Here is a 20,338-nt window from a genome sequence, read left to right as displayed (position 1 = left end):
GTACGAGTCAATACGTCAATCGAACACCCTCTCAGGAAATCTGGAATGCATTAACACACAAATTTGTCTTTAAAATTGAGTTCAACCAATGTTAATAGACAGTAATGTGTACGACAAGGCTTTTAACCTTTTACAAGTCAGAGGTTCTGTGGTCAAACAATTTAGCTGTGTTAGTTAAGAGATTAAATTGTAAAACTGAATATGGAACTGACAATCACACGTAATTCCCGAAGGATAAGATTGGGAATTAAATACAATTTGCTACTATGGAAGTGTGATCTTTTTATCGGTGTCAAAATCATCGATTGACGATGAAGTGAAATAAAATATCAAGAATAATTGGACAATGTACAATGTATATCAATAATTCACCAATTTGGTTGTTAGTGCCAAGGATTTGATCATTTTGAAGAGTGCTCGAATGCTGGAAATGTGCGTTTAACAAAACATGATAAATCTAAATACTCAATTTCCAATTCCAATTTAACTTTATTTACCAAACTGATTCTCCTTTCCAACCGCAATCTCCTTGAATTTTAAAGTGGTTAATTTTGAAAAATAGAGGGAAAAACTGTGATGGTTTCTCTTCTGTGGGTATTTATTTAGTTCTAATGTCAGCCTTTCAGAGTATTGGCAACAACTTCAAAGCCTGGAGATCTGCTTAATCTAAAAAAAATAAAACGAATGCTTTTTTCTTACAGCTGCTATTCCCATTACCTTCAATGATGATTCTTTTATCTTACTGATCTCTTTAGCTCAGTAAGGAATAGTCAAAGATTTCCCGAAGGATTAATACCACGGAGAGCTAACAGAAATAAGAATAAATGACTCGGGTTGCTTCAAGCCAAAAGATCTTCATTGACTGAGAAAAAAAAGCCTTTGGCCATTGTTCGCTAATCGGCAAAAATAGCATATATTTTTCTCTTATTTCAGAGTTAACGAATCCTAGCTTAATACTATGTGATGCCTTGATCCTAAAGTTAAGTCAGGGATATAAAATTGATGCCAGTTGACACCTTAAATCAGCAGAACACCAGGAATTCCTCAACAGATAATGACCATGACGATTGATAACAGAACATTGTACAATACGAGTGCTGACCAGCGGAATATCACTGCATATTCCAGCCCAGATTTCATTCATCCATTCAGTTATCTACATATCAAGATTATCTTTATCATTCTGTATGGTGTAGTGTTTACTGGTTGTTTTATAGGTAAGCTATCTTAATTACTTTATTATATTATACTTCTCTCTATCTATCTCTCTCTCTCTCTCTCTCTCTCTCTCTCTCTCAAAAATTAAATTTTTGGTCATCCTTCGAGGAAGTATACCTTTAAATCATGAAAAAGTAAAAATCTTGAATTAATCAATGAACAAATCAAATAATGGGTTTAAACTTTATATTCAGTAAGAGTTATTATTCCACTGAATATGTTCAGACAACGATAGATCATCAGCTCAACTGGATCCTCCGGATACCGTATCAATATCAATAAAACTCATACCGAGCATCTGGTATCTGAATTCCGTCGATAAATCATTAAGGGAAGAACACCTGCGATTCTGACATCCGAGTGTTCGACATTTTCACATGACATTTTAAAATTAGCTCATTACTTACTTATAATATCTTATTACTTTTATTTTTTATATAACAACTTGTTCAATGATGGATAATTACATTTTATGACAGTTCTCTTGTTTTTGTGTTATCCTTTTGCAACTAACCAAATTATTTCAATGTCTTGATAAGCGTACACGTAGTATAAACTATAGATAACTGCAATATGAGTGTCACTTTCTTTAAAGTTGCAGATATCCAATACCATTGGTATCTGTCGATCATTGTGATGACCGGACAATGTGGATTTGACATGGAACAATGAACCATTTGCACTCACTCTACAGGCTACAATTTGAAACTTGTCATCTTGTATGAGTCGAAGAAGGTATTCTTAGTATTATTCTATTTGTATCCATTAACACCAAAAACTTTGCGTGAAAATACCAAATTTGGTACAATTTTAAACAATCTGCGCTCAGCTTCATGCTGCTTTAAAATTTTCATTGTGTTAATTTATATAAAAATATATTTCTTGAGAGGGACTGGACTAAAGCTAGTAGTGTAGGCTCTATATTTGTAAGGTTCTCGACAAAACTTCTAAAGTTTCACACACACTTCCGTTATCAGTATCGCTTTTTGTTGAAATTCATCATTTCAACAAAAATTCAAAACTTTTATAGACAAGTAATAATACATGTATATACCTCGATAATTCATTAAGAAATATGATGAGGTATTCAACGCGGGAATGTACATATTTTAATCCCTTTAAGTCAGCATCAGAAGTAAATAACAAAATCAATCTCAAGGGTCACCTTCGCAACGTAATCAATTCTTCGTCATCTGATAGAATTATAATAATTATAATAATATTTGGAGGACTTATCTTTTAGCAAGCACCAAAGAGCAATTAAGAAAATGACCCTATCGTGAGTAGAATCAGTTACCATCCATGCACCTTACGAATATCTGACTTTATTTTCCCAGTAGACGTCTGACATATATTTTGCTCTTGAGTATATTAATTATAAAACCATATTTAGTCTGAATTGGCAACATTTCATGCTTATTTAGCCAATCAATAGTTTGAATGCAATAATATTTCTGTGTCTGGTTGCGTTCATCTTGAACTGATCGACGCAAACCATACGACAATCACTTCCTTTTCACAAACTTGATCCATTTTTCCATGTCAATTGAAGCTTGGGTGCTTATTTGACCTGAAGTGATAACGCCAAAACGTTTATAAATGATATCATCTAACGACCTGTGTGGTCAAGTGATCGAATTAGTAAAAAGATTGTTGCGGCCAGATCATATGGTCTTAATAGATTATCATAATTGATAACGGTCTACGAATTAGTACTTTTAAAAGGTTACTTTTAGTGAAAATATTCAGCCAGATAGCGTGGGCACCCGTTTTCGATGATCAAAACGAGGGCGCGGGTAGACGAGAATAAAGAATCAGCAATGTGTGGGATTTCAGTGTGTACTTATATTCTTACTCAATAATGACGATATAAACGTAATTATGTTGTAATGATGTACGATAAAGATAATTATTCTGTGATAATGTACATGTCGTAAAAGACTAATCTATTCCCTTCTCCAGCTGAACGCGACTCATAAATACACCGACTTCATCCATAACTGTTACATCAATGGGCTATTTCTTCATTATAACGACCGTAAAACATGAAAAAGATTCTTTCAATGTGGCCGTTTTAACGATTGTGATTGCTAAGATTTACAAAATATAAAATTAAACTCAATGTTGAAATCTCACTTTGGTCGAATTTGGATTGAATTTAAGTGAAGGGTTTGATTTCTCCTATATTTACTGGCCTACAGCTATCGTTGCTATATAACTTTCCTACAAAATTAATGAACGATTTACTTTCCAGTAAGAGAATAAATGTTGATTAGTATATTATGTTTTCAGAAAGTTTTTTTGAGAAAAGAAAAAGTGCTGTCATTGTGCTTGAGATTGATTTGTGGATTCGTATTGTTAATTGTGGATCCCTCAAACCGATAAATTAAATGCTTTTACATTTGATTTACGTTACGAAGCGATTTTCATTAGAGACCCATATTTATAACTCACGTTTTGAACAACAGCAGAAATATTTAATTTTCTCTGAAATTGTTTTCTCGGTATGTTCCATGACATGCCAGATGTAAATCCATTGGTAAGCCTACATTGAAATTTTATTCTTCGTTCTAACCCCTTAGATACAAACAGGCGAATTTCAATAAAGTGCCTATTTTGAAGACGTACACGCGCTTTTCGCACAGCTGTAGAACGTGATGCATCTGGGTTTTGCTTCCTACTCAAAGCTTGAAACCTCCTGAACCAAGACACACTCAATCTGATTCTAGTACTTTCTGGTTTTCAAGATAGGAAATTAGCAAACGAAATGATTTGGAACCATTTATGATGAAGAGTTGATCAGATTGATTAATTACGTGTCATTAAAACTACAAAATAAAGCAATCAAACAGTCAATGATGTCTTATCTAGGTATTAGAAGATACTATAATTGGCCTTACATCAGACAAGTATGTACATATGTGTATCAATATATTTGAAGCAGATGCCTATGATTTGATTACCAATATACTTCTAACTGAATATATTAAATAAATATGATTTATGAAGACTCTAGGAGAGTTTGGGGCAAATATGATATCATATAAATGATTTCCGGTGTTGTCTGCCTACCCTATATCAGCTGAATCAGTCAATGCCATATGTAAGATGTGTTAGAGAAAACAGATTTCGCAATCACCATTTAATTGAGGACAAGGCTTCATTCTGGGCCAAGATGGATAGAATGTATTGGCTCACTGTAACTCTAAATTGATATTAAATTATGACATTGATTTCGATTAAATCTAATAAGACGCCCTAACAAATTAAATTAAGTTATTATCCACACATGTAATTTGCATTTAAGCTGGAAAAATAATGATATCCTATGTTGATAAGCGCGTTTAAGTAAGTACTTTATCCATTAAGCGAATATTTCATGGAATAAACGGAATATCAAATTGACATGCTCTGGACAATCTCCTCGAAAACATAAAAACAGTCTGTACAAGTCATGAATAGGGTGGACCAATATTTAGAAGAAACATTGAGACATTATTTCAAACACTGGTATATCACTTCATAATATCATCTAATTTTACATCTCTTTACTCATTTCATCGGTTGTATACAAATATCATTGCGTTCTTCATCGTAGTAATAACCCCGGCAGACCAGAGTGAGACCATTCGCGATCTTACGGCTACTAGAAATGAACCAGGTCGCCGGTCAAACGTAATGAAAATTTATACCAACATTTTACCTTCTAACGTTTTTCGCCCACACATTTATGTGGACGTATATAGTCGTCGCCCTACAATCGTTGTGGACATGACAGAGAGCTCCTTTGTTAGTGGATTTTGATAAAGTGATTTAGTGTGAGTGTTTTTTATCACCCAAGGATGAACCCTACTGAAAATCAGAAAAAATCGAGTAATTGCCCTTGTTCTTGAAACGCGTGCAAGTTTTAGCCCATAAACACTATAGAAGGCGCAATTCTTGATGGATTTTGAAGAAACTTAATATTAATATTAGGCCTACACAGTATCGCCCCAAAAGTTCAAAAGAAGTGTATGACTGAAGGTTGAATATTTCATACTGGTAATTGGAAAACGCGTTCCAATTTTAATGTGGGCGTATAGAGCTAGTTTCTAAATGGATTTTGATAAAATTTAACGTTTGTTATCATCGAAAAATATTTGATATAAGTTATTGCCCTTGAAAAACGCTTTAAATTTTTATTTGAATATGCGTTGTGGACTCAGACAATATCACAAGAATTCTTCACTTTATGATACAAGCACCCAATTTGGCATGGACCAAAAAAGCACATCTAAAATTACTGTAGTTTTTCATGAGTAATACAGCTAAAATATATTGAATGCATATAAATGACAAAACTGGATGGCCTCTGTGCATTCCACTTAAAAATAAATGCACAATAACTATCATTGGATTCTAAATGGCTAACAAAGAAGCAAAATATTCATGACTTTAATACAAATTATTTCGCACATAAAACTATATAAAATATTCACAAGAGCCTATTGCCCAGCAATAAAAACAAACATATACACAGAGAGTATTATATGAAAGGTTTTAAGTTTTATTTCCATCAGTTTCTTTCCCCATAGTCACTGACTATTTTCTTTTTTTGTGCAAGCCAATGTCTAGGTCCAAATGCAACATGCTAGGTAAGATGCCCTCCTAGTATGTTGAATCAGTGGCGTGGTAGCTGAAGGGCAGGGAAGGGGGGCACGTTCCCCACCAGCGACGGAAAATTAGAGGCGCCCAATTCTTCAAGGGGGCGCCAAAAGCCATTTTTTAACGCTTATCAGCAAGCAAAATATCGGTGATAGCCTGAATTTCAAACCTTGTCATGAAATTTTTGCACGATGAACTAATTGACGCATTCGGGCAAGGGCCTTGATAGTTGTGAATAAAACGTTAGAAAAAGTCGTGTAAAATTAAAACTTTACTAATTTTATTAATTTTCAACAGAATACGAAGAAAACAACCGATTTCTAACTCAATTGGAATTTCTTCAAGAACTCGGTGTCATAAATCAGTTTGTAAATATAAAATGACATCACCTGCATCATTGTTGATGCAACAAATAATATCTGATAATTCTTTAGATCAGAGATGAATGAAACACTCAGAGGTTATTACAATTCAAAATGAAAGAGTTATTAAATGAAGCTTTACGTCCAAGACAGAACGATAAACATTAGCAAGGTTATTAAGTGTTGCAGCGAAGCTTCAATTAACCAAATAAACGGTTTATTCTGATGGACTGAGCAGACCTACAGGAACGAACTGGTCCTTAACCAGTGAACACTAGAGTCAGTGGCGACTCAAAGCTAAATCGTGCAATGAGGAATGAGTTTCAGCAAGCGCAATGTGTAGCCGACAAACACTATAGCTACCTATGCTTTTGATGGTTTTTTGTCCCTATCAGTAGCGGTGCCTACCGGTACTAGACCGCGCATGTACAGGGCAAGTTTTTGTCGATGATTAAGTCTATGTATGCCAGTAAACATGTACACAACGGATATCAATAAGTTTCAAGTGTCATAAAAAATAATGAATGAATGGGTATCCTGTATCAGGAAAGAAGCTGTAAATGTTATGGACAGAGTTCTACATCATAGTGTAACGTATACAACAATCCTTGGAGAGTGCACAGAAAATGTAAATTGTTGCTCTAGTACACCTCGTTGTATAAGAGGTTACGTGAACGGATGCGATGAATAATAATATGTACTATAAGACAAATATGCATTGTTTCTCTCGTCGCCTATTCTTGTTTTGATATCGAACTGCACTGGAACTGTTATCGACGTTAGTACATGTAGGAGATTTGAGAAAAGCCAAATAAAATTTCTTAACCAAGATCTTGAGCGCAATAGACACGACCGACAGACACAGTCATCAACTGGGGTCAAGTAACGTCAATAGAGCAGGGACCGTCGATTTGTACCCCTGTGAGTTTATTTTTCTGCGTAAATCATGGTACATTTCGATGGTTCCTAGTCAGCTCAGGTTCTGTTTCGTGCGTAGATTTAGATTTCGAAAATTACAGTCACAATAATATTTTTTGTGTTTTCTCATCTTTTCGGGTCTTGAGAAAAAGTTGACTCATAGCAAGGAATCAAAAGGACTGGCTGTCTCAATCAGTTGTTCATCATTCAGAAGAGTATCATAAACCAGAAGAACATTGCTCATATCAGCTATGACTAGATCTGTTAAGGGCTTGGAAACCATTACCACTGATGGCATGTCCTGGAATACAAACATTAGACCCGTTTTTGTTTTATTTTGAATCGTGAAGCTTAATTTTACTAAAACATGATGTTGTTTTCTAATTGATTGAGGAGACCTTCGAGGACGAACAAGGCCACCTCCAGAGTAAACTAGAGACAATGGTTAAATCATGCAATGAGAAAAGATCTGTTTTTATTACGTATTGAGTATTGCAATTAAGCTGAGATGTACTAAAGCATAGTTGTACTAAAACATAGTATTTTAGTTTATTTTCTAATAGACTGAGGAGAACTATAACGGGTCAGACTGGTCCACCACAGATGTAATTGGTGTAAACTAAAAACCACATAAATGCATGCTATGTATAAAGGATAAACTACACTAATTGCTAATAAACGAAACACTTATATTCCTATGTTTTCCAGATAGAATTACTATAATACACGTTGATCATTGAACTGACAGCGTCTTTACCATTGTTTCACTCCAGGGATATCATTAAGGAATGTTATTGTCTCTGTTTGTATTAATAAGACAAGCTACACAATTTGTAGTAATTGACAAGGGGTATTTATGCCCATATGACCAGGTAATATGGTTACTTTAAGCTTACTCCGTATCCGGACGGGATGTAAATAACAATTAACTGCTTCCAACGCAAAAACAAAATATGTACGTTTAGAATTGACACTTATATCGGTGTCGCAGAAAAATATTCTCCAACCAATGATGTTTTGTTGCAATTTCTCCAGGGTTCGAAATGATCTTGCCCCAGATGTGATGTGGTATTCTTTTTCAGAGAAAAGTTGCTTTTGATGTATTTATAAATCACGTCTTGAATATAGATTCAAAAGGTCAAAGCCAGAAGCCTGGTACTAAGAGAACAACCTACTACTTAACCTAATTTGTAACTATTCAGGGGGCTTGGAGGTGGTACTGCAATGGCATTATCGTCCTTAAAACTTGTAATTTGCAATCCTAGAGTAAAACTACTATCTCCTCCGGTAAATCCAAACTAATTGGTAAGCTAAAAGACGTCCTTGAAATAAAGCATTAGTAATCTCTGGCTGGAAGCTACTAATCTCTAGATAATGTATTATAAGTGACCATTAGAACAAAACAATGATTTCTATAAATTATACGTGAATATCTATATTAGACTTTGATATTTTACAATCTTGTACCGGCGCTGGACTACTACTCTGTGTTTAGGGATATTCAAGGGATCTTGAGCAGAATTTTGTACCCACTATCACGGAACAGTTAATTGTGCACCCAAACGACTGGGCGTCACTCTTTTCATGTCAAGCCCTGGATTGTGTATCGTAAGCAAGCGAATATGCCACACCATTGAAAACTACGCTAGTGAACAAGCAATAGTCATAAAATAGTACGCAATTACTATATTCAGATTGGGTGCTTAATAGCTGACTAGCCTATTATTCTATATTTATCTATTTATGTAACATGATCATACGGTGTGATATAATTTATATCATTAATAATATAAGTAATATATTAACACTCTATATCTTGTAATAAAACCTATATATCAACTTACAAAATGTGCTTGGACAATTAGCTTGGTCTTGATGCCACTGGCACACTGTCTTAGAAGTTGTTAATTTCCTATCAACAAGGTCTATGATGATAATTAGTGAGGCTTTCTATCCTTAATACATTTCTAAATGCTGGAAGGAAATAATTTACTGACTCTATTAGACTTTGAGACGCTTATTATCCTTTTTCTAATTATGGCGAAAAGAGGCAACCGGGATTCGTATAATGAACATGAACCAAAGTTGACTCGGAATTTTGATGCAACCGGTTGCTTTTTGTGGGGGTGATGAGACGGTCATTACGAGGTAAATTAAATGCTGCAGGCATCGTCCCTATTAATGACATGATTTACCACCTCGCTCGCAATTGTCATGTGTTTGATATGTCTTGAAACGTGATGATTCTAGAAAATACTTGTTTTTGTGTTATTTTATATCTTGGTTTAAGTAGATGTCTAATACGCAAAATACAGTTTAATTAAGGCAATGGCCCCCCTTGGGTTGTGAAGAGTTTCGAAGGTTGGGCAACAGATATTACTTAATGATGACAACAGAAAGAAGTAGGTCAATGTTCCAAGGACAATGGCACACTCTAACGCTGTCTAAATCAGTAGAGCATAAGGTAGTTGTATGCAAATAAATATTGAATACGATATTGATCACTTAAACAATTATTTATTCACTAAGTCAAAAATGAACCACTTATAAAGTAAATATTTCAGCAAATTATTGGAACAAAATTGGCAATGTCAGATGCAGATGTGCGAACAAGTGCCATCAAATTCAAATCAGACAATATATAACTTGGCACCGTTTGATTCTCCATGCTAAAAATCTTATTTAATTCATAATAATATTTGCACCTCGTTAAAAGTCAATTGTTTAAACAATAAAATCTCTTTCACATTCAAGAATTTATTCCTATGAGTAAATTATTCTAAGGGCTATTAAATGTTAAATCAGCCGTATCCATTGCTTGTAACGCCTTCAGTATTACTTGAAAGGTTAATGTCCGATCCTTTGTCAGTTGATAATTGCTCGGAAATACTGTAAATGATAGAATTGACTGGAGACTGTCCCGGGGTCAATGCAATCATTACCAAAATGTTGCCAAATATCATCTGAGCAACAAATGAAAGTGGTCTTAGTCTTACGAATACTAAAATTTGTTGGAATTGATGCCAAACTTTTATTGATATAGTGTCATGTAATAAATAGAATCTGTAATCGAGATAAGGGTTTACTTTTGATGATCATATTATACCAGTAATATAAGTCAAAACATTTATCAAAACCATTACTGGTAGAAATGATCAGTAGGTTTTGATTTAAACTCGAGCTCTATCAGCTAGAAAAGCGCCAGAGGACAAGATCCATTATAGTATTTTTTACTGAGCTCGTAGCTATCCTCTTCATGTAATGGTAATTTTTAAATCTTATAATGATTGGTAGACTTAATGGCTTTATCTACATTGAAACATATCGTGACCCGTGATTGAAAATGGACAAATCTAAATGGACCAGTTTAATTCTCTTGATTTTTAAATTAGTGGAGATCAAAGTGGCCACGAACAATTTGAAGTAATATGGACAATATACCTTATTTTCAAGCATATTGTCAATTAGACAATTTCCCTTGAAATTCTAAACCTACAACCAGGTATAAACGACCAACGCCTGGAATTCCGAACAGCTTCCCAGCACATTTAGTCCAATTACTATTATGGTCTATTGGCAGCATTACTCGTTAGTCGATGTCACCAATCCCATTTCTCTTTATATTTTTTATACCGAATAGCATACATAATCATATGTTCAATTCAGTAGAATAGTGATGCCCCATTTTTTATTCTGTTTGGATCTTAATTATACTCATCCTGAACAATTCGAACGTTAACAACGTCGAGATAACTGACATGTGTTAATGGCATAGTAATATGCACTATCATGACTAAGATTTCAATCCTCTGAGATTTGCCTGAAATTAGCGATACACCTATAACATGGATCCGAAAATCAAACTTGGCATTTTGAACCGACGAATGTCGTCGTTTCCTAAAGACATTTTATTTTGGACCTCCTTGGTGGTATGTCTAGTTAAATTGTTAGAGGACAACGTTTGGTATTTCACTTTAAGAAGCAGCCTATAAGTCAGTAGATATCCACCGTATCCGATAAGGTGCATGACAAAAAGCAATTAGCATTCACTTTATCCGTTGTTAAGATTATCAAATAAGATAGTAATATGCCTCAACAAATTACCATTTGACTTGACATTTCAAAATGATAAAGTTTGTATTGTTTGAAGAGCAGGTCTAAATGACATGTTAAATCTCTATCATTAACGTTCCTAATCTGATCGACTTAGATCCTTGGTGGCAAATCTTGTTTATTCAGTCTGAGGCAATATTAACACCATAAATCAGTTTCCAATAATGTTTTGAATTTTCAGAATGTGATCAAGCGTTTGAAAGGATTGTATCAGCAGGAAAATTTTATTTTCGGTCGCCCGTCTGAGAATGTTGCGTTCGGTGAAGCTGGCATCTTAGAACATATTATGTTAATTCATTGTCAGCAGCTAAGCTGGTCGATATAATGAAAACATATAAACTGAAATACACCCTGAAGAATATCCTGTCCCATACGGGAGAGGGTATGTCAACAATCTGAGACAGTTTATTATTTTCTGAGTGAATTGAATGATCACATGAGTAGCATCATCATAGTACATCAATGTAGGTGTGACGGTCATTGGATATAATTTGAACTACAGAAGGCGAACTCTATAAAAGAAGAATCTAGATAAGAAGAACCACAGAAGATGAACAAAGTATGAAGATCCAGAAGAACAATCGGAAGAAACTCGTTACTCAACGTCTGCGATATGGATTTTTTTTTTTACCGAAATGGACATCACCTCCAACCTAACTAGTAGTAAAGAAACTTTCATAGAACTTCCATAGTCTTCAATGAGTGCATCTGGAAATTATGTCGTCAGCCTTGCATAGTTTGCTACTACTGGCGATGGTATTTCTTCTACACATCATAGTTAATTAACTAACTCAGAGAAGAATAAATAAATAAATCCAGACCTACACGAAAGAAATAAAAAGTTACATCGCTCGAGTAAATGATTTGTCTGATTGTGTTAAAGATGTGACATGTAAAAACAAATTAACTTCAAGAGATATTGGTGAAATGTGTCAGATAGTGATAGATTACGCAGTTATAATAGTCTAAATTAATCTACAGCCGAGTTTTAATATAATTACTATACAGATTTAAAACCTCGAAATTACTTTATCTCGCTTCTTCAAAGACTAATCACTTTTTCTGTTCTTTAATCTTGCATTTGTTGGAAAAAAATAGTGATTTCGCGATGGACTCGGGGGGACTAATTTTACCTTCTCATATACATGGCTTTTATTTTTTTCCATCATGTATTTTTGCCTAGCTGAAACATTTCGGTAAAATTATATAATCTATTAAATCTATTTAAAACTACGGTTTGAGATATACATTGGCAAGTAATTGGCAAGTCTATTTCAATATTTGCATGGATAAAGGGAATGACGTTGTTTGATGCATTTCTAAGAACTGATTTTTTTTAAATATAAAAACACGTGAGTTTTGAATTAAATCAAAAGTCCCCTCTGTTTCTATATAAGATAATATTATAGCTAAACATTTAATTCTAGGAACGCCATCTATTATTGTACAGGAAAATGATCTATCTTCCCAGTATCGATTTCTCATTTCTTATACCAGAAAATAGGTTTATTGAATTATTTTGGTAAAACGTTTTTGAAAGTCCACTCAACAGCAATTTTCAGACGATTATATTTGGGAATAATGGCGACTTGAAGACAAATGAATACATCTCGTTTGAAAGAATCACAAAAACTTGATTCTCAACACAATCAATTTATCGTCGATACACGTTTTTCATTTCACTTTCGATGCTCTTCATTGAAAATATTTGTTCGATAGATTCGTTGATGACTATTGTCCGGAGTCTTGAGGAGACCAAAAGCATGTTCAACTTCAACAAGTACAGTGTAGCCAAGGTGATAAGGTTCATAAAGTGCCTTAAAGTATGGCATCCTTGCATATAGCATAATCAAAAGCAACTTTATTAAACGTTCGTTAATAATCTATCTTTAGAGTAACAACGTAACTAGGATTGTTTCAATTGCAAAAATTAAATTGTCTCAAAGTTTGAATGTATCAATATCACCAACAACCAATTGTATCTGAAAGGTGAACATCCTCTCAATTCATGTTGAGTAATTCTAAAATTGGCATTCAGGTAACCACCAAGAGAGAAGTGTAAAACAAAAATGTTACATGAAACACATCTTCTTTGCTTTTGGTATGTAACATCTTTCGTGTTTTTCGCACATCGAGAGGCAACTTAGGGATGGAGGTGAAGTTTCTTGAAATAATATATTTAAACTCTTGTCAACTTATCGTAGTTTAGTTCAGAATAGGAATTTGATAGGTCCCAAATAATCAAAGGCTAATGTGTTTTAAATTGAAAATGGTTTATCGCTAAGATATATCAAACTGAATATAAGGAAGTCCTGCAGTAATAAAATTTCACTGGTAATGTAGTTTTCTATATTTGTCGAAAACACTCTTTTCGCTTGATATTAAGGTAATGCTAATGCAATGACTAATGAAGGCCTTAGTAATATTAATCTTCAATTAAATTGTCTCAAATACTGGTATAAACATATGTTGCCTGAGGTTGAAAACCTTCTTAATGTAATTTTTCTTGACAAAAGATCATACAAATGTCCTACAGAATTATTTTACCTATATCATAGACATTTTCCTGGTTCTTAATGCGGGTTCTGAAAATTTATGATCTCTCAGCACAGGTTGATAACAATGCAAATGATGTAGGTCGAAAGGGCAAATATTCACGCGTCGCATGAACAAAACAACATGACATCCTTTTAAAAATTCAGTTGAAATTTACGAATAAGGGCATAAAAATGTCACCATATTGTTCCCAAGGGACTCTTTTTTGTTTTATGTTATTGGAAAGAAAGTAGGATAGCCTGTCAGACAAGGTAATATACACCCACTGGCAGTCTTTATTTTGAATACAAATATTTGGCAGTACAGTAACAATCAATTCTGTATGATATATTCACCCTTCAGTCATACACTTCTTTTGTACTTTTTGGGGCGATACCGAATAATATAATTTGTCAAAAATCGTGCTTTATACTGTTTACTAGTTAAAAATTGAAAGCTTTTTCAAAACAAAGTCATTAACTCCTATAGAACATTTTCGATTCTTCTGATTATCAATAGAGCTCATCTTTAGGTGGTAAGAAACACTCACACCAAATTTAGTCAAAATCCGTCAATAATTGAGTCTTCTAGTGTTTGCGAGCATTTCACGAACAAGGGCAATAACTCATATTAAATATTGATCGATTTTTTCTGATTTTTAACAGGATTCATCCTTGGGTGATTACAAACACTCATACCAAGTTTCGTCGAAATCAGTCAAGAATTGTGCCTCCTAAAGTGTTTACGACCAATTGTGGACGGACCGGCGGACCGACGGACATGGGTGACGACAATATACGCTCCTCATTGGCTCATTTCTTGTGGGCGTATAAAAAATATGCGTCTATGGATAGCTGTATGATAAATATAATCTTTTACTTCTGCTTATTACATACGAAATTTATGAAATGTGTTGCCAGATTAAATATAAAATCAGGCAACGCATTTAAAATCTGCTTTTTCTAAGTAACTCGTTCAAGATCTGAATGTTTGAATCATACAAGTATATTAAATACGCCAGATATTAATAACTTAAGTGGACTGGGCCAGAAAAGCAATCTTCTGTTGATAAAACCAGAAGCGTCCATTTCATGATAGACTACACAAAATTGTTAATATAGTTTTACCTCTTGGGACCTAGTATATTAAAACAGACGTGGCTACAGAGAAAGACTGTTGTAAGAGCGGCCAAATTGCTACAAACTGTCAACAGTACCGAAATTCCGAAATGCAATCTTTGGAAGTATTTGTTGTTTCAGGTTCCACAAATTGTGAATCACTTGTTTCTATCAACTTCTGATAAAAAGCAGGCCAGTTTCTCTCCAATCTTTATCTTAATGGAATTACCCTAGATTGTACTCCTCACTTAAATCGACAATATACTGACATTTTATTTTCATTTTTCTTCTGTTTTGTAATAAAACCAATCGACTTCTTATGCTTAATAGAATTAAATACGGATAATTAAACAACTTTGAAAATAAATCGAGGATTATTTAGTGATACTCGTTTGTCATGAGAATAACTAGAAGGAAACGTAGCAGTTCAACGAATAGAGCTCTCTCATTGTCATCAAGTTCTTTGGTGAGCATGGAATCCCATCGCTGGTTAAGTAGGCTCATGGAAAATGTGTCTTATATTGCATGCAGACTGTAAAGACAGTATGTCCCTATCACACATTACGGATTAAGGCAAGCGTATACCCAGCGTATGAAAAATTTGTCGAATTCGTTCGTCGAATATGTGCAAGAATTTGAACAACTTTGAAACATGCTGGTATACGTCTTAATAAAAGGAGAACGAACAAAGTTATGTGTAACCTATGAGTAACGTGCTTTGAACCTATATGTCGAACTTATTTCCATTGCAAGTTGGCGTATATGATTTTTTTTACAGTTTACTTATAATGGCGGATTTGCATCTACTTTTTATTTTATTCCCCTAAACGCTGCACTATACGCCTATATACGGATAGATGCGTTTAGTATGTTATGTGGTAGTCCCAGATGTATTCAAAGCCACTTACGTTGTACATGCGAGACGTATGAGTCACTATACGTAGTTATACGTCTAAGATTTTGAGCATGCATAGAAAATTTCGACAAACTCGGCGTAATTCGACGTATACCAGTGTGCTTCAGCGTGCTTACAACTTACACAAAACTTATCAATAAGTTATACGACTTATGCAAACGTATTCGCCAAACGTTGGTTTGTGCTAGCCAAACCGCCATGATGGTAACTCTACTGGTAACTTGTATATAACAATCGTTTGTATAAGTTATCTGAAAGATATCATTCTATATGGACTCACTAATTCATTTGCCATCTCTTCCCATGTTAAAACACGAAATTCAACCTTCTATAACTTTTTCCAGAAATCTCGTTGAAAGCTTTCCAATATGTCGAATGAAAGCCTGACCAATTCTCAATGTCTCCTAAAAAATTCATTATATGATGACCATGAAAATTTTGAGCTACTAAAATTGAAAGTAGACTACTACCGGTTATACTCATCCGCTAGAGTTTGGCACTTCACAAAACGACTATTTTTAGAATTAGCCTTCCGCCTTTAGGTCTCTCATCATCTAACCAAATCTGAAAGATAATGCAATTTCAGACATCAAATTCCAAATCTAGTCCAAATTTTACCCAAAAATAGGCAGGCGAAAACCCCAAAAGGGGGAGAGAAAGAAGATAGCCTGGACTACATTCCAAAAGGGGGAGAGAAAGAAGATAGCCTGGACTACATTCCTATACAATCATTTGCATAAAATGTTTTAGTGGAGTGAGTCCATATACACTACGTTAAGTATACGTGCTATTCGTTGTGAATTCGCTAAGTATACTCCAACATCCTTTTTTTTAAATAGGCACTTAAATTGTTCACTGTATGACCTTAATAAAAACACGGGGGATTAGATATTGTCATATAATTTCAAACTGTTAAAAACTCTTTTCGTCTTTTCAGGAAATATTGGTATAATATTGCTTATTATCAAAAATAAAGCTCTGAGAACCAGAACGAACTTTTTTCTAGCCAACTTAGCTGTAGCAGACTTTTGTGTTGGAATATTCTGTGTCTTACCAAATCTGTCTACATTTTTATCTCCAGCATGGGTTTTAGGAAAGGTATGTTTGGTGATTTGTCGTACAGAAATACAGAGCATTTGATATAAAACATAATGATAAAAACGTGAAGATATAAGAATCCATGCATGCAATACTTCCCAGCCAAGCAAATGATTCCATTACAGTCCCTCCCCAGACACTTCAATTTAGGAGATCACTGTCCACTTATAACAAGTCTTAAAACTAGGTTAATTTATAAATATTCATAGCAACGTCTTTTGGATCTAAAACCTAATCATTTTCTTTAAAAACATGGCTTTCCATTAAATTAATATCTCTCTCATTTGCACTCACGTTTCGAATTTCATTATATTCGATTATGATTTTGCAAATCGAAATGGATCAAATTTTTTTTGTGGTCAGGGGATCATCACGCTCAGATGTTTATGGCAGTAAAAACGTCCAAAGAGGAATGTCCATGTGGAAATCTGGACGTATATTGCCGTCGCCCCTTTCCGTCAGTCCGTTGGTCCGTCAATATTTCTTGTGAACACAATAGAGACTACAGTTTTCAACTGATTTTAATGAAACTTGTTGTGATCATTTATATTGATGAGATCTTGGTCAAGTTACAATTTGAAGATTTTTCTATGAAACATTTTTAAGCTATTGCCTTTGACTTAAAAATTTGATAATGAACACTTTTCATCTTACTTTAATAAAATGAAACAAGTTTAAAGATTTTTAACAGTTTTTAAGTTATTTTAGGAAAACGCGTCAAAATTTTATCATGAGCACAATAGAGATTAATTTTCGTCTGATTTTAATGAAATATGGTTTAATCATTTATATTGATAATGTCTTGGTCAAGATGAAATTTGACGATTTTCCGATGAGAGGTGTTTGAGTTAAAGCTCTTGACTTAGATAAAATGCTTCAAAATTAGTTCAGAAGCACAATATAGACTTAAAATTTGGTGTGATGATTTATGTTGATAAAAGAAATGAAATGAATGGAGTTTTACGTCTTTTTATTTATATTGATGACATCTTGGTCAAGTTTGAATTTTCGACAATTTCTCTTTAAACAATTTTTATGGTTTTCCCTCGAACTGTGTGATTTAATAATTTGATGTACTTGGGTTATTGATATTGATTTTTAAAAAATAAATAACTGGAATTAAATCATCGTATCACGAATACGGGTTTTGACATGGTATTTTTGAATGAAGAATGGGGGTGCGGTGTGGACACGATGGCAGTAAATATATATATCATTGAATTCTAACAAATAAAATTTCTTTAATGTTCACGAGAAAATTCGTACTTAAATCACTGAAGACTGTTTTAACATTTCTAACAGCTGCCAATTGGCGTATGTTACCTTACCTGGTAAACTATCTTTCTTCTTTGTTGTAGTTCAGATATATCATTATTTTTTTCTCATTATATATTTCAGGTAATGTGTAAGTTGTATTATTTTGTACAGGGAATGAGTTATACGGCATCCATATTATTATTGACAGTCATAGCAATAGAACGTTACATAGCCATTATGCATCCATTACGATCGCGTCATCTTTTTACCTTTGTGCGTCTACAAATTGCACAAGTGTGTATCTGGCTACTCGCTTGCTGTTACAATATTCCACACTTACTAGTGTTTGATACCGTGGACATTATAACCTCCAAAGGTGAACAAATGTCTTTTTGTTTTGTGAATTTGTCGGATAAAGATATGAGAACGTTATCAACTGTTAATTTTGTGTTATGGTACATCATACCGTTAGTTAGTATGATTATAATGTACACACGGATTTCTATAACGTTATGGAGAACTAGCCATTCTCAATCTGAAATACGTCCAACATTTGTTTTATACCAGAAAAATAGAAATGTTAAAGGCAGTCAAATGAAAAAATTGTTGTGTGTTAAAGTTCATGAGCCAACCGATGGTGATGATAACTATAAACATAATATGAAATTTGATATGTCCAATAGGGACACGTCGTCATCAGGAAGTCAGACAGAAACCATTCCAAGGATTTCTATTCACGATAAATATAGTGTAGACACGTTAGCGTCCACGGTGAAATATGACGACGAATCGTCTTACGATGGATATGGACATCGACGATCTTCGAGTAAAAGTGAAACAAATGAACTGCGAACATATCGTGATTTTGGTTCTGGAAACCTTACAACCTCAGTTGAATCTTTGTCAACAACTTGTGGAAACAGACTAACAGTTCCACGTGTTCGACCAGTACGTGTGAAATCCCGGGCAGGCGGTTTAACTGCCCGTAGGAAGGTCATAAGGCTGCTTATGATACTGTTAATTACCTTTGCCTTCTGTGTCCTGCCAAATCATCTACGAGTTTTATTACACTATTGGCACATTGACCCTCCCCAATCTGCGGGTATTGGACTCTTGCCACCTGTATCTTATCTTTTGTTGTATCTCAATAGTGCTTTAAATCCAGGTCTATATTGGGTGTTCTCTGAAAGTTTCAGGCGAAGCTTGCGCGAAACGTTTACGTGTCGCCGTCGTAAGAGACGCTAGACTAGTAAAGTACATACGTTGATACGGTGAACGAAAATTTAGCAGCAAAACTGCATCTATAATATGTTCGGACTTGTCCGAGGCAATGGAAGTCAATTCTTATTGGTGATTTATGAATGATCTAAACCATGAATTCAGTTACTCTAGTATCACGATCAAAATAATAATTTTAGATCTTGGGAAAGGTTCTATGTTGATAAAATCATGATATTGTGTTTTGGTCCACATACGTTACCACAGGGTTCGACTCAAATTTCGTACTTCACAAAATGATCAAATATTAAGTCGCAACCAAAAAGGAAATATTAATGAATCATTAGATCAGACATATATCAGTGATCGAACGTATGTCAGTATGGAACCCAATTGTATTGAGGCATTGCGTGTAGATATCATAGAATCAATGGCGAAATTGGGTTTAGTACAAGCAGTCATCGTTTGATTAGAATTTTGCTGTCTTTGACGACTCTCTTGGGTATTAAAATTCTTATTTTATTGGTAATTTTGCTAATAAATTTCCTGATGGTATCTAGACCTTCAATTAATGGGCTGGAATATCACCAGATTCACAGATTCGCGATGTTTGATAACTTCACTGCATGTATCTCTTATTCGAGAAACATATATATAGGATTGGAATCATAGCCAACTGGGACCATGCCTTTCAACAAAATATTTTTCAGGTCATAATAGTTTATATGATAGATTAGGTGATTTCGCTTTCACTCAAATTTCCTACGATTTTCCTAAGCATTCTATCATTATAATATGTTCTGTTGGTGCAAATTACATACAAAGTTGAATGTAAAATATTTTATGATTTTAAACGTTTGATCCTTTCTTCTGCTTACTCTGTAAAGGAGGTATTTAAACAGGTCAGTGGTACCTATTTGCCTATACAGTGCAAATTTTCT

General features: G+C 34.2%; 1 protein-coding gene across 1 annotated transcript; it reads left to right on the top strand.

The window, feature by feature from the left end:
* Nucleotides 1-1,060: 1,060 nt before the first annotated feature.
* Nucleotides 1,061-19,424, top strand: LOTGIDRAFT_103326 (hypothetical protein; the record flags this gene model as incomplete). Its single annotated transcript, XM_009045680.1, has 4 exons — nt 1,061-1,217; nt 16,762-16,922; nt 18,321-18,882; nt 19,150-19,424. The coding sequence occupies 4 exons, from the start codon at nt 1,061-1,063 to the stop codon at nt 19,422-19,424; spliced, it is 1,155 nt and encodes a 384-aa protein (XP_009043928.1).
* Nucleotides 19,425-20,338: the final 914 nt, after the last annotated feature.

This window comes from Lottia gigantea, assembly GCF_000327385.1.
Source record: "Lottia gigantea unplaced genomic scaffold LOTGIsca_1, whole genome shotgun sequence".
Classification (NCBI taxonomy): Eukaryota; Metazoa; Mollusca; class Gastropoda; family Lottiidae; genus Lottia; species Lottia gigantea.
The sequence above is the reverse complement of the archived record's forward strand: the minus strand, read 5'-3'. Positions and strand labels throughout refer to the sequence as shown.